Raw genomic sequence first — 14202 nt, forward strand, 5'->3', positions numbered from 1 at the left:
GGAGTCCAGCCTGAGTCCCGGTGTGGGGAGGCGTGCAGCGGGCAGCCAGCGCCCCCGCGTCCCCATGGGCCGCCCCCCAGGTCTCGGGGCTCTTGGAAGGGTCCATCCCATCCCTCTGCAGAGTGGCCTCTCGGTGGCCAAGGTCCCAGCCTGGGCCTTCAGTCGGAGCCTCCGCCCTCCCCAGAACGTGAACCTGGGCTCGGACCCGATGCCCCTCCACCCCGTGCTGGGCCTGTTCTTCTGGGCTCCAGCTCAGGACTGGCCAAGCTTCTGCCTGTGTAACAGGAGGCAGGCTCCCAGCTCAGTGAGCACCCACCAAAATAAGAACAGCGCTGGGTTTGATCCCCAGCTGTGCAAACTAAAGCAAAAAACAAACAAACAAAAACCCAAAACAAACCCCAACCCTCTCAGGCCAAAACTCAGCACCCTCACTGCGGGACCCTGGCTGCATCCTCTCCCTGGCACCTAAGTGTCCTCTCCGGGTGGAGAGTACAGGAGGCCGGGTCTGTTGGATTTCAGAAACACCACGACAGAAGTGTTTAGCATAAGTCTATCTTGCAGCATGGGCTGTGCCGTGGGGCAGCCAGAGCTGAGAATTTGTGCCGAGGGCAGCCCTGCAAGGAGGTGCGCTCAGTGCCGACATGGATGGGCTTCCTTGAGCAGGCGTGACCTCCAGCCGGGACTGGCGTGGCCCCAGATCTGCCCCTCCAAGCTCCTAACTGAGGGCGCACGTCTCTCCTGGCTCCCCGGAGAAGACCTGGAAGAACCCACCCCAGCCCCAAGGTGTGAGCAGCCGTGGTGTGAACAGCCACAGACCCAAACACCGCTTCTCCTCCCCGCGGTGAGAGTGGGAGGCTCAGAGGTGTGGGGCGGTGGCCTCTGGGAAGTGAGAAGCCGTCCACGCTGTCACCGTGGCCTCCACGCGGCCTCTCACTGTGTCAGAGATGCCCTGATGTGGGCTCCCACTGCAATCCCGTATCGCAGCTCATCTCAGGGCGAGGGAGCTGTGTGAGCCGATCCAGCCAGCTCACACGGCCCGCTCCGCCTCCTTCGGCCTGGTCTCTGCAGTCACGGGGTCGCCTGTGGGGACCCCTCCCTGGCGGAGATAGCGTGGCTCACTGCGGCACTGGCAGGGACCCCACCCCCCAAGGGTGGGCACATCGGTCCTGGGACCCAGCCCTCGCCCCGCAGGTCCAGACCTCCTCTCTGCCAGGGTGGGCCCGACTCTCCCTGTCCGATCAGGTTTCTCTCCCTGAAGGTACCAGCTGTGGTGGCCCGATTCCTTTCTTTTTTGAGGCGCTGGGGTGGAAGCCAGGACCTCAGGTGCTGTACCACTGAGCTCCATTCACTACCCTGAGGCTGAATTTCCTCACACTCAGTGCCCCTGTGGCTTTTCCTTTGGAGAAAAGGTGTCCACAGCCTGGAAGAGGGCGGAAGACTCGGCCACTGAAGTCCCAGGACGTAGCACCGTTTGGCCTGGAGTGGACAGGACCTGTGGATCCCCAGAGAGCCCGTGGGTACCAGGCTCCGTTCTCTCTGGAGCCTGAGAGACTCCATTCCAGGGGACCCAGTGTCCTGGCCTCATGTTGACCTGGATCCACCCAGCATGGCCCCTGTCTGAGGCAGGTGGAGCCATTTGAAGATGGCAGGAGAACCCCAAGGGAGACGGTTGGGCTGCCCCTGGGCAGTGGCTGGTCTGTGATTCATTAGCTGTGTTTCTCCCACCTTCTTTTCCAAAGAGGACACATGTGTGTGCACACACACAGACATACACACACACATGTGCACACCCCCTTGCCAGTCTTCGAATCAGTTTTGGCATCAGACTGTGGCTTCCCACAGTCTCTCCCTGCCTTCATGGAGAAAGATACCTCTGCCCTTGGAGAGTTATCTTCTCCCATCCTGTTCTGTGGTTATGGAGGATTTGTATTAACTGGAGCCCCCCACCCGGTACTGGGAGTGGAACCCAGGGCCTTGGCATTCAGCAACATCCCCAACCCTTTGCATTTTTTTATTTTGAGACAGGGTCTTGTGGCTAAGCTGCCCAGGCTGGGCTCAAATTTGAGATCTTCCTGACTCAGCCTCCCAGATGCTGGGATTACAGGCATGCACCACCACCTCAGCTAAGACCTGTCTTTTGTTTCCCATAATACAGTCCCCCCTGGCCCCCGTAATCCAGGACACAGGTTTGGCAGCCCTGCGTGCAGGCTCTCTGGGGCTGTCTGACCCCTGCCGCACTGGATCGGGTCAAATGAACCTCACCGGGGCACCAGGACGCCCTGTGCCACATGCTCATAATAGCCCCAGATTAGGAACAGCCCAAACGCTCGCCAGCAGGTGAAAGTTAAACAAATCATCGCACATCTGTAGACCAGAATACTGCCCGGCAGTAGAGCATGTGCTGTTGTTGTGTGTGACAGCGTGGCTGAGTCTCAAAACAGAATGCTAGCCGGGCATGGTGGTGGTGTACACCTGTTATACCAGCACTTGGGAGGCTGAGGCAGGAGGATTGCTACAAAATCGAGGCCTGCTTGGGCTACATAGTGAGACCCTGACTCAACGACTCTCCCCACCAAAAATAACCCCCAAACACTCCACAGTTGCATCTGGTCCTGCAGGTGGACACTTCTGGCTTCCAACTCCAAGCCACTCTGCTCCACAGCTAGGAACGCTGTGTGTGCAGCCTCCTGTGCCCTTCTCTACCTGGCAGCATCAGGAAGCTGGGGCACCTACCTTGGTGGGCAGCTTCTGCTTTCCCACCGTCCTCAAAGTGGCTTTGCCGAGCTTCCTCCCTGGAGCATTTCTTTTCTCTTCTCTTCTTTTCTTTTTTTTTGTACCAGGGATTGAACTCCAGACCTTGCACTTGTGAGCCAGGTGGCACCACTGAGCGAAATCCCTGGCCTCGTCACTCTTATTTCCCACTACATCTCTACCTCGGGAGTCTCCTGTGAGAGAGCCGTGAGGAATCACCCTCTGCCCGTGGTGTCGGGGCGAGTGGAGGCCTTGGACGGGTCATTGCCTGGGTCCGGCCTCCACCCCTGCTGCTGGGCCAGACGTGACCCTGGGGCTAGGGGGCCGCTTCCGGTGATGCGTCTAAAGCAGTGGGCTTAGGTGGGGTGCCTGAGAAGGGTTCCTGGGGACGCGGACCTCAGCCCTCCTCTCCACCCCCCCCCCGATCCTCCAGACCGGAGTCTGGCCCTGACCTCACGCAGGCCGTGCCAGGCTTATCTCCAAGGTTCCCGTGGGGCCAGGTTGCCCTATCTACTGGACCAGGCGGCCACTGCTAATCTGTAGGGATGGATTTGGCCACGATATCAGAGTCCAGGTTGACTCAGGGGCTGTGCCTCGGGGTGCGTGGAGCAGGGCCACCCCCGGTCAGGGCCAGCAGCCTCAGGGGTGATCCAGCGAGAGACAGACGCCCGCAGCCTCTTGTGTTCTGGGCGCTGAGACTCGGGGTGGCTGTCAGCTGTTACCCCTCCTACTCTGATACTTGCCCACTTTCCCATGGGGCCTCTGCCTTTTATTTTAATGTTCTTTTCTAGCCAGGTGTGGTCAGGCATGTGAATAACCCCAGCACTCAGGAGGCTGAGGCAGGAGGATTGCCATGATTCGAGACCAGTCTGAACTACTAGAGAGACCCTGTCTCAAAAACAAATAAATACCGCGCCTGCCTGGTAAGTGCAAGGTCCCGAGTTCGATTCCTGGTACCAGAAAAAAAAAACAGAGAAAATCACATTCTAAAATAGGAGGGAATAGGCTGCAGGGTGTCCTATGGCTCTGCCTGTCCGCATGCTGCTCTCAGGCAGCCGCAGGGCTTCCCAGCCTGAGTAGGGATTCCCGGCCCGGCCCGTGGTCCGTGGTCTACACCGCCCGCCCCCGGGGCGTTCAGGAGGCCGAGAGCAGCGACTTCCGGGGTGGGCGTGGCGGGGCCGGAGGGCAGGCGCCGAGTCCGCACTCGGGTGGCGCTGTCTACGCAGCCGGCTGTGGATTAGCGTGATCCCGGAGTCGTCGCGGCGCCGGGTCCGAGATGTCGGCCAGCAAGCGGGTGGCGAAGGTGAGAGGCCCGGGCGCCTCCTGTCCCCTCCCTGTCGCCGAGGGCCTGGTCTGTGGGACGCCCCACCCCCACCCCCTTCCGCAGCCGCTTTCGGTTTTGCTGCTGCCGCGAGCCTGTGGTGACTCCGTGGTCTGAGCCAAGAAGTGGGCGACAGAGAAAAACAAAAACTCAAGCTCAAGCCCGCGGAGTGGGGCACGCCTGTGATCGCAGCAGTGGGAGGCTGAGGAAAGAGGGTCGCTGGAGTTGGAGGCCAGGCTGCAGGACGCAGTGAGCCCCAGTCTCGACGGCCCCCGCAAAAGAAAAACCACCTCTATTGAGCTTTTAGGCCACAAAGGACTCAGCTGGAAACCCATCTAGAAGTGGGGCAGTTTCCCTAGGAGAGGGCCGTGTGGGGACCGCAGGGGGCATCCTGCGGGTGAGGCCCGGCTCCCTTTCGGTTTCTGCTCCTGAGCCAGGTGGTTTCCGGGCAGGACGCGCTGTCCTCGCCCTGTCCAGCCTGGGCTTGGCTCCTGCTCGTCACAGCCATGCAGTCTTGGGTCCCTCCAGCTTGGGAGGAGTGGACGAGGCCCCCAGGATGTTGGGGACAGAGATGGCACCTGGGCTTGTGGGGGTCGGGAGAGCTCAGTCTCCTAGGGGTTAGTCTCCTCTTTGGGCTGGCCTGGCGCTGGGGAACTTCATCTGCTTATCAAAGTTTCTCAACCTCCTCCCTGCCCACATTTGGGGCTGGATGATTCTTGTTAGAACGTTTTCTGTGCTGTATAGGCAATGACTCCACTGAGCTACATCCCAGCCCTGGCCAGATAGGTTTTTGACGCGTTTGTTTTATGTAGTCCAGGCTGGCCTACAACTCACTATGTAGCCCAGGCTGGCCTGGGACTCATGGCGATCCTCCTGCCTCAGCCTCCCAAGGGATGGGATCACAGGTGTGGACCACACTCTCAGCTGGGCCAGGTGGCTCTTTGTAGGCTGTGGATCAGCCTCCCAAGGGATGGGATCACAGGTGTGGACCACACTCTCAGCTGGGCCAGGTGGCTCTTTGTAGGCTGTGGATCAGCCTCCCAAGGGATGGGATCACAGGTGTGGACCACACTCTCAGCTGGGCCAGGTGGCTCTTTGTAGGCTGTGGATCAGCCTCCCAAGGGATGGGATCACAGGTGTGGACCACACTCTCAGCTGGGCCAGGTGGCTCTTTGTAGGCTGTGGATCAGCATCATTGGCCCGTACTCACTAAACTGTAGTAGCCCGGTCCAGGTGTGTGCCAGTGAATGTCTCTGGATGTCGTGCAACGTTCCTGGAGGGCACACTTCTCCCTGTGAGAAGCACGCTTTGTACCCATCCACTGACCAGTAAGACGCCGGCCTGCCCTTGAATGCTCCTATCCCCTCCCTCCCTCAAGACACAAGGTCTAGTCTCAGAATGAAGCTACCTGACCCACAGCTGAACCTCATGGTTTCAGAGGGTTCGGTCCATGGTTGCTGGCTCTGGGGCAGGCACATCAGGGCGGGAGGGCCTGGCAGAGCACAGCTGCTCGGCGCCTGGTGGCCGTGGGGCCAGAGCAGGGCAGCAGTGGCAAGGAAACAACAGACCACACCTCCCTGGTCCCCAACATGCCCAGGAGTGTGCTCTGCTCATCTGCTGGTGCTTTTCTTTCTGAGGTTTTTTTTTTTTTTTTTGGTACTGGGAATCAAATTCAGGACCTTGTGCTCCTGAGGCAGGGGCAGTGCTGCTGAGCCCCATCCCTGGCCCTGCTGGCACTTTGCAATTGGGAGTAATGGTCACAGCTTCCTTGGTTTGCGCCCTTGAGAAAGATTCCGCGCTGCAGGGTTAAGCCCCACACCGCAGCTGTTCAAGGCCTGGGGAAATCCTGTGGGTAGAAAGCATTCAGCCAAAATGAGGCTTGACCGTGGAACCCTCCTCTAGTGACTGGTAACCTTCCGGGGGCCCTCTGATGTCTGTCACCTTCAGACATGGAGGACTCCTATTCATCCCACATGGCCCAGCTCCCAGTGTGCACCCTGTGCTGCCATTCCCCACACCACTGTGCATGCACCCACATTGTCCATGCAGTAACCCTGTTTTCTCCACCCTCTGGCACTGATCTTGGGGCAGGGCTCAGTAGAGGATACTGTTGGGAGAATTCAGAGGAGTCTGGGTGAGGGCCTCAAGTCTGATCACCTGCTTGCTGTGTAGACTTCTCCTTCCCCGGCCCCAGTGTGGAGGGTTGGGAGAGGTTGGTGGCGTGTTTGCTGGGCAGCATGGCTGTGTGGGCCACAGCAGGTGCTTTTGGAAGGTGAGGGGTCAGAGCCCAGGGACTTTCTAGGAAGAGGCCAGAACTAAGCACCTCGCTCCTAAGAGAGTTGATACCTGTAGTCACAGAACTTGGGAGGCTGAGGCAGGAGGATCTCTATGAGATGGAGGCCAGCCTGAGCTTCGCAGTAAGACCCTGTGCCCCACAGGAGCTGGAGGACTTGAAGGGGGAGATGCCCCCGTACCTGTGGGACCTGTGCAGCGAGAAGGCCAACGTCCTGGCATGGCACGTGCTCCTCCTGCCTGTGAGTGTCCCTAGCCCAGGCCAGTGGTGTGGGTAGGGGTGGGACCTGCCTTTCTCAGAGGCTGTCACCTTGGGAGGGGCTCTGCCGCCATGGCTTCCGAGGTGATGATGGGCTTAGCAGGAGTCCGAGCAGCAGCCTCCAAGGCCCCCACAGGAGTCCAGACACAGACAGGTCTGAGAGGAGAAGCTGGGGCTGGGGCGTGCTCCTGAGACCTGTGTTCCTATGAGGTTGAGGCAGGAGGATCTCCTGTGCCCAGGAGGTTGAGGCCAGCCTTAGCTACGTAGTGAGTTCAAGGCCAGCCTGGACTATATAAGTGAGACCCTCTCTCAAAAATCAAATCAAATCAAATCTTTTGGACCTTTTATAAGGAGTAGTACTAAACTTCTATGTATGTTTTTTGCCTTGGTGAGATGAAATCTTGGCCTTGAGCTCACAGTGATCCTCCTGCCTCAGCCTCCCAAATGGGGGGATTATAGGCATGCATCACCATGTTTTCTTTTAAAGATCTTATTTCAGAGAAATTATTGTTACACATGACAGCAAAGACAGTATTCTCACTATTCTATTTCTGTTCAGTATTTGATATCTGTAAAACTTCCCTTTGAAAGTAGTAGTCTCAAAAGCACAAGAACTCGAATTTGTGCCCCAGAGATTAGGGATTAAGTTCTCTTTCCATCTGCGTCTACCTGTGGTTCCTTGGACAAAGATGAAGACGTTTGAGCTTTGTGGCACAGCCAGGGAGCAAGCAGATGCCACCCTTAGGACCGGTTCCCTCCTGGCCGCATGGGCCTGGCTGTCATCTGCCCTCACTCACCCCTGGCCTGGGCAGACCGGGCAAAGCTTGAGCCAGGTCTGCAGCTGGCAGCTGTTAGGTCCCCTGGGCAGTGGACTTGAAGCAATCCAGGCCCCAGGCCTGGGGCCAGGGCCTCAGGGAAAAGATACCAGCAGGAGTTCTGGACCATTGTCGCCATGGAGACCAGCTCTGAGCCAACGAGAGAGTGGGGGGCAGGTGGAAGGGCGCTCTAATCAAAACGGGGGTGCCTGGGATCCCCAGAAGTGGCAGGAGACCCAGACACGTGGAGCTCAGAGCAGCCCGAGGCAGGAGGAACCCGGGGCCCGAGAACAGAGCTTGATTCTGAGCTGGAAGCTGCGGGTGCCACGTGGGCCGGGATGAGCCCCAGATACCGCGTCCCAGGCACGTGCGGAGTCTGTTTCCACCACTGGCTTCCATCTGCAGGTGCAGCCTCCCTACAACCTCAAGGCCTTCCGCCTGCGCCTCGCCTTCCCCAGGGAGTACCCCTTCCGGCCCCCTGTGGTGACCTTCACCACCAGGATCTACCACCCCAACGTGGACGAGCAGGGCCAGACCTGTTTGCCACTGCTCAGCAGGGAGAACTGGAAACCTCACACCAAGGCTGCCCAAGGTGAGGGCCCGTCCTGCCTGGGGCTGTGGCTGGGACTCAGTGGGCCTGGAGCTAGGAACCCCTGAGAGAGGACGCGAGACTCAGGGGGGCATGGCCGCATACCCTGGAATCCCAGCTCTTGGGAGGCTGAGGCAGGAGGATATCGACGTCCAGGCCGGAGGAACTCAGCTGTGCTTTGTGGGAAAGAGAGGCTGTTTGGCTGCAGAGGGAAGGTATCTCACTTGTAGAGGTTTCGCTCCACAGTCAGCTGGCTCCAGGCGGGGCAGCTTGCAGAGGGGTCTGGCGGAGGGGAGCTGCCCGCAGCATGGCACACAAATCAGAGACTCAGGGAGGAGCAGGGAGGGAGCCGGACCTTTTCGGGCCATGCCCTAGTCAGAAGTCATCTAGGAACCCCGTGCTCCAGCCACCTGGCAGGTCAGCCTAGGGGCACACCTGGCACGGTCCTTCACAGAGCACTCAGCAGAGTGAGGCCCGGGCTTGGCAAAGCTCTGTGCTCCTGCCACAGCGCCCTGAGGGGCAACAGCAAGGTGACGTCCACTGCTCCTCACTGACCTCCTCCACCCGCCCCACGGTGGCACGCTGTCTGGTCTCAGGGGGTGGGGACAAGGGGAAGTGTGTGATAGGCTGTGTCCAACAGAGCTTTCCACAGCACTGCCCAGTCCAGCAGTCACAGGGCGCTCATGCAGCTGAAGAACTGAGTTCTTTCTTCTTTAATTGTTGTTTTGTGAGACAAGGTCTGGCTATGTAGTTCAGGCTGGCCTTGAGTTTAGTTTACAGTGTAGCTCAGGTTGGCCTCAGCTTGTAGCAATCCTCCTGCCTCAGTCTCCAAGTACTAGGATTACAGGTGTGTCACACCACACCCGGCTAGCGCATAGCTTTTGAAAATTGAAGCCTGTGTGCCGGGTCTGGAGGGATCTGGGAACAGGAACACCCGTCACCCCAGGTCCGGGCTGTGCCTGCGCCCTGACATCCTGCCCACCTCTCCCCAGTCTTGGAGGCCCTCAGCCATCTGGTGAACAGACCAAACCTGGAGGAGCCCCTGCGGCCAGACCTGGCCAACCTGCTGGCCCAGAGCCCGGAACTGTTCTCGAAGAAGGCTGAGGAGTTCACACTGCAGTTTGGCGAGGACCGGCCCTCCTGATCCTGCTGACCAGGATTGCGACCAGGCCCTGGAGTCGGGGTGCAGATGGGGACACAGGGCCTAGCACCCATGTGTGGCATGTGGACATGGCCTGGGGTCCCTGGCCCTGCGGAGCCTCCCACCCTGGTTTGGGTCCGGGCAGTTCATGCATCTACACTGGCTTCCAGCTCCTCAGGGCCCAGGCACAGGGTGGGTGGGGTCCATGGGTCCAGTGGGAGCAGCACAGGTGCTGTCCTGTTTCCACCCCAGGGACTGAATCCGCTGGAGCCTGGGGCTGGTGCACATTTAGGTGCCAAACCTTTGGCTTTTCACAGAGGGAAGAATGTAACCTCTGTCGCAGAATCTGACCACGTACTGTCCCGACAGGTTGCCAGTTCCAAGGGCCAGGCCTGGGGCTGTGTGGCATGTGCCCCCCACAGCCAGCCTTGGGATCCGCAGAACCCACTCCCCTCCCAGCTCTTACTCACTCAGAATTCTGGAGTTCAGCTAAATCCTCTCTGAGGGCTGGGATTTAACTGGTGCCATTTCCCAAGGATATTTCCTAAATGTGGTAAGGACCATGAACGGCCATGAAAGAGAGTCTGTCGTAGCTGGGCATGGTAGTGCACGCCTGTAATCCTAGCACTCTGGGAGGCTGAGGCAGGAAGATTTCAAGTTCAAGCAGCCTGGGCAACTTAGCAAGACCCCATTTCGAAATGAAAAATAAAAGACTGGAGATGTATCTCTGTGTGAAGGGCCTCGGTTTGATCACCACGTCCAGAGAGCTGAGAGAGCCAGGCTGAGTTGCTAGCAGGACGTGATATACACAGAGCAGAATGAGGCCTCGATTCCCTCCAGGGTGGAGGGTTAGCACCACGAGAAGGAAGAGAGAGCTCTGCAGCCGCCACTGCTGGAAGCTGTTGGGATGTACTGATGTCTCCGAGATCGGATGTGGGTCTCTCTCTCTTGACCCAGCCTTGTCCGGGTGAGCGTCCTAGTTACTTTCTCATTACTGAGACAAAATACCCAACACTCAAAGGAGGTGAGGTTTATTTGGCTTGCAGAGGTTTCAGTCCATAGTCAGATGGCTCTAAGGTAGGGCGGCATCACAAAGGAGAAACGGTCCATGGCAGTCAGGCAGAAGGCAGTGAACAGCCAGCCTCCCTCTTTTTTTTTGGCAGTGCAGGGAACTGAACTCAGGACCTTGTGCTTGCAAGGCCGGTGTGGTGCCGTCCTGCTGAATTCACAGCCGCTCGCCCTTTCCCTTTTATTCCATCCAGGCTACAAACCTTTCGGGCAGTGCCGTGTTCATTGTGGACTTCTGTCCTCAGTAAACCCATCCAGCCACACTCACAGCTCTGCTGACTCCAATAGTGGACTGATTTAGTGTCCCACACTCTTGGCCCTGGTATCATGCACCCTAGAACCAGCCCCAGCGATGGGTGTGTGAGCCTTTGGGGAGACGTCCAGATCCAAGCCGTAACTGAGATTCCCGGAGAATCTTCCCCTCCACCCCGTCCCTGGAGCCCCCAGCCAGGGGAAAGCGCGGGAAGAGCTGGGGAGAACTTGGGAGGGCGCCACCGGCGGCTGTGGAGTGAGCGTGGCGTCGGCCACCGTGGCCTGGCACCCGAGGACAACGGGCTCAGGAGAAGGGCCACCCAGGCTCCCCGCTGCAGAGGTTCAGCCCAGGGCCCGCTGCGTGCCCTGCCTCAGCAGAAACATGGCAGAAGGGTCTAGTGGAGCAGAGCTGCTTGTCTCACTGCGACCAGGAAGCAGAGGGGGCGACAGACAGCCCTAGAGGGAGGAGCAAGGGCGCGAGTCCCAGGGTCACCTGTGAGCTGCACTCGCGAGCCCCCCACGTCTTCCTGTGACACCATCAAGTCCCCAGTCCACGTATGTTTTGCTGGAGTTGGAGTCCTCATCCCCCGGTCACCAAACCATCCGCCCCGTGCCGGTGGTTTATTTTTGGCCGCATCTGTGGGATGTGTGTGGCAGGGGAGGGAGAGGTGCCACACACCGAGACAGGGTTTTACGAAAGTCCTTTTAATACAGCCAAGATGGGGGCCACCTGTCCCTGCCTGACCCCCAGCTCTGCTGTCCCCAAGGGGTGGCAGTGAGACCCTCCTGACTCAGCTGTCACTTCTTCTTGGTCTTCACCAGCCCTTTCTGCACGAGACTGCGGTACAGCTCCTGGATGTAGGTGTAGACGCACTTGGAGTCGGGCACTGCCAGCCGCACCATGTCGTCCACGTCCAGCAGCTGGGCGCAGTCAGCCAGTTTCCTGTGGGGCGGGGCAGGATGGGAGCAGGGACAAAGGTCAAGACACAGAGCCAAGGAAGTGGGTGGGGGTCCTAGGGATCACTGTGTGGGTGCCGGGAAGTGGCTCCATCATCACCCCGTCGTACAGAAAGGATAACTGAGCCCCAGCTGGCAGAGTCAGGGCTCCAACCCAGCTCGGTGTGGTGGTGCACATTTGTGATCCCAGCACTCTGAGAGGCTGAGGCAGGAGGGTTGCAAGTTGGAGCTCAGCCTGGGCAGCCTAGCACCTTCATGTTTCAAAATAAAAAATAAGAGGGACTGGGGATGTGGCTCAGTGTGAAGGCCTTGGCTTCCTTCCCCAGTGGCATAAAGAAAATTAGAAGAAGGCCTCAAACACAGTAGGGCAGATGCACAGCTGGGGAGACGAAGGCGCCAGGCAGCCCGCAGGGAACTCAGCTGCGTCCTTTCCCTCTGTGCCCCTCGGGTGCTGGAAAGTTCTGGCTTTGGTGAGGTCCTCCCAGCCCAGCGTCACCCCCGGAGGACTTTGAAGAATGAAGAAGGAGACCGCGGCTGCCAAGGGGGAGGCCCTGCCGGCTCCTCTGTTCACCCTTCCGTCCTCCCCGGCCCAGCAGCCAGGTGCCCGCAGGAGGGCGGAGGCTGTGCCCTGCAGCCAGGGGTGCTTGGTCCCGCACTGATGCATGCGCTGCTTGCTGCTTGTGCTCCCTGCAGACCCAGCCTACCCTGCCCTCTGGTTGGAGCCTAGGAAACCACCTAATAGCGCCTAACTGGGCCGGGTGCTGTCGGGCGTCAGTTCAGATGAGATGGTGCCATCTGCCACCTGGCAGAGTGCCTGGCTGCTGTTCACCCTGTTCCTGCAGCACCAGCATTGTTAAAGACATTTCTGAGCTGGACTCAGTTGTGCAGACCTGTAATCCAGCACTCTGGGAGGCTGAGGCAGGAGGATCTCAAGTTTGACTCCAGCCCGGGGAGCACAGTAGCAGCTTAGAGAGATCCTAGCTCAAAAGAGGCGGGGGGGGGGCGGCGCTGGGCATGTAACTCAGTGCAAAGGCCCTGGGTTCGATCCCCAGTACTGAAAAAAAGAAATGCACCTCGCTGTCCCCTGTGGGACTCAGCGCCACCCAATGGCCACAGCCTCTGCAGAGCTGTCCAGGTCTTCACTGCCGAGAGCAGATGACCCTGGGCTGTGCTCTTCCTGGGAGACACAGAGGCTGGGCTCAGGCTGGTCCACTGCTGTGTGGCTGCCTCGGTTCCCTTCCTGGGCCGTCCTTCTCCAGATCCAGCCCCGGTGCCAGGTCCCCAGGCTCAGAAGCGAGTCCTCCGGCCCCATCACCCGTGGTGACCCAGGCATCCTCGCCAGCCCCATCTGCTGCAGTGGTGCCTCCCTGACACTTGCTTCAGTGGCCCCTGCTGTCTCCGAGATTGGAACACAGAGGCTCAGGGATGGGCAGGAGCTGTCAGGGTCACACCACTGGCAGAGCCTGACCCCAGCTCTCCACTCTGTCCCAGCATTGCCAGGATCCTCTCCCTGTGCCTGTCACCCTGGCTTTACACAAGGAAATATGATGTGTGTTTAAAATAGTCATTACAGCTGGGCGTGGTGTGATCCCAGCACTCTGGAGGCTGAGGCAGGAGGATCGCTGTGAGTTCGAGACCAGCCTGGGCTACACAGTTCCAGGTCAGTCTCAACTACATAGGGAGACCCTGTCTCAAAAAACAAAACAAACAAAAAACCCCAGGCATTATCATAAAACGCCAGTCTCTGTGAAGCCCCTCACAGTCCTCCAGTTGTTCCTAACCACTCCTCCCACTGACCAACCACTTCCTGCAGCAGCCCCGGAACGCTCTGCCCTGAGTGACTTTAGTGGCGCTGTCCTGGCTGCCTCCGTGTCCTTAATGGAAGCAAAAGGCTTCAGTTTCAAGGTCATTTTGACCTTGTGGAGGAGCCGGAAGACTCACGGTGCCAGATCGGGTGACTGGGTGAGGATGCAGCGCCGGCTTCTTATTAAGCTGCTGTCTCCCTGATGGCGCAGGGCAGCAGCGCTCACTGTGTTTTTGATCACACCTCATGAGGACACTCAGGAAAGAGGGTTTTAGAGCTGCTGCAGAAAGACGAAAGGATGGAGAAATGAGGGCGTCTGAAGCAAGGAGGAGGAGGTTGAAGGGGATTCACGGCGATCAATCTTTTACTATAATAAATTTTGAAAAATGTAAACATTCACCTTTTTTTGATCACCCTTTGTATTTTATCTCTGTGTTTTTGTGATCTGTGTCTCCACTTACTTGTTTTGTTTCCGAGACAGGGTATCACTGTGTAGCACAGGCTGGCCTTGAACTCACTATGTCGCCCAGGCTGGCCTCAAACTCACAGCGATCTTCCCGCCTCGGCCTCCCGAGTGCTGGGATTCCAGACGGGCGCCACCATGCTTGGCGGTCCACCCCTTTAAAAGGTGACCCTGAGCAAGCATGGCCTTTTGTGCGTTCAAGCCACTGCTGTTGGCGACAATGCCGGCCTCGTGGCTGTGGCTACCGCCCCCGGGGTCCAGCCCGGGTCTCAGGGTCCCCCGGTCGGGGTCCCTGCCCACAGGGCGGGGCTCACTCTGCGGTGGAGAAGGCCAGGGTGAAGTTGTGCCGGCGCGCGGCAGGGTCCAGCGCCGCATAGTCGAAGGCGTCCGGGAAGAACTTGTGGATGAGGGCGCAGAAGGCCATGCCGCTGCTCCAGCTGGACGAGAAGTTCTGCACGTCCACGTGCTGCGGGAGGAGGGGCGAGCCGCG

At 58.8% G+C, this 14202-nt stretch overlaps 2 protein-coding genes across 5 annotated transcripts in view; one reads left to right on the forward strand and one right to left on the reverse strand.

Annotated features, from left to right (window-relative positions):
* Positions 1 to 3643: 3643 nt before the first annotated feature.
* On the forward strand, positions 3644 to 9728 carry Ube2l6 (ubiquitin conjugating enzyme E2 L6). Of its 4 annotated transcripts, none has more exons than XM_010608316.2 (4): positions 3644 to 3674; positions 6511 to 6606; positions 7844 to 8030; positions 9020 to 9728. In XM_010608316.2, exons 2-4 carry the CDS (start codon positions 6535 to 6537, stop codon positions 9169 to 9171), a joined length of 411 nt encoding a protein of 136 aa, XP_010606618.1. In that variant the 5' UTR covers positions 3644 to 3674; positions 6511 to 6534; the 3' UTR covers positions 9172 to 9728. The 4 variants fall into 4 exon arrangements, with proteins under 4 accessions (XP_010606618.1, XP_010606620.1, XP_010606617.1 ...); XM_010608315.3 differs by lacking the exon at positions 3644 to 3674 and adding an exon at positions 3697 to 4054; XM_010608317.3 differs by lacking the exon at positions 3644 to 3674 and adding an exon at positions 4104 to 4321.
* A 580-nt stretch (positions 9729 to 10308) lies between these two features.
* Positions 10309 to 14202, reverse strand: part of Smtnl1 (smoothelin like 1) — an 8176-nt gene continuing 4282 nt past the window's right edge. Inside the window, exons 7-8 of the mRNA XM_033756606.1 lie at positions 14027 to 14178; positions 10309 to 11431 (exon numbers count right to left, since the gene is read on the reverse strand). Coding sequence (XP_033612497.1) covers positions 11287 to 11431; positions 14027 to 14178 — 297 coding nt within the window. The 3' untranslated portion in view covers positions 10309 to 11286. The remainder of the gene's footprint in view (positions 11432 to 14026; positions 14179 to 14202) is intronic.

This window comes from Fukomys damarensis, unplaced genomic scaffold (assembly GCF_012274545.1).
Source record: "Fukomys damarensis isolate Sample0158 unplaced genomic scaffold, DMR_v1.0_HiC HiC_scaffold_27, whole genome shotgun sequence".
Lineage (NCBI taxonomy): Eukaryota > Metazoa > Chordata > Mammalia > Rodentia > Bathyergidae > Fukomys > Fukomys damarensis.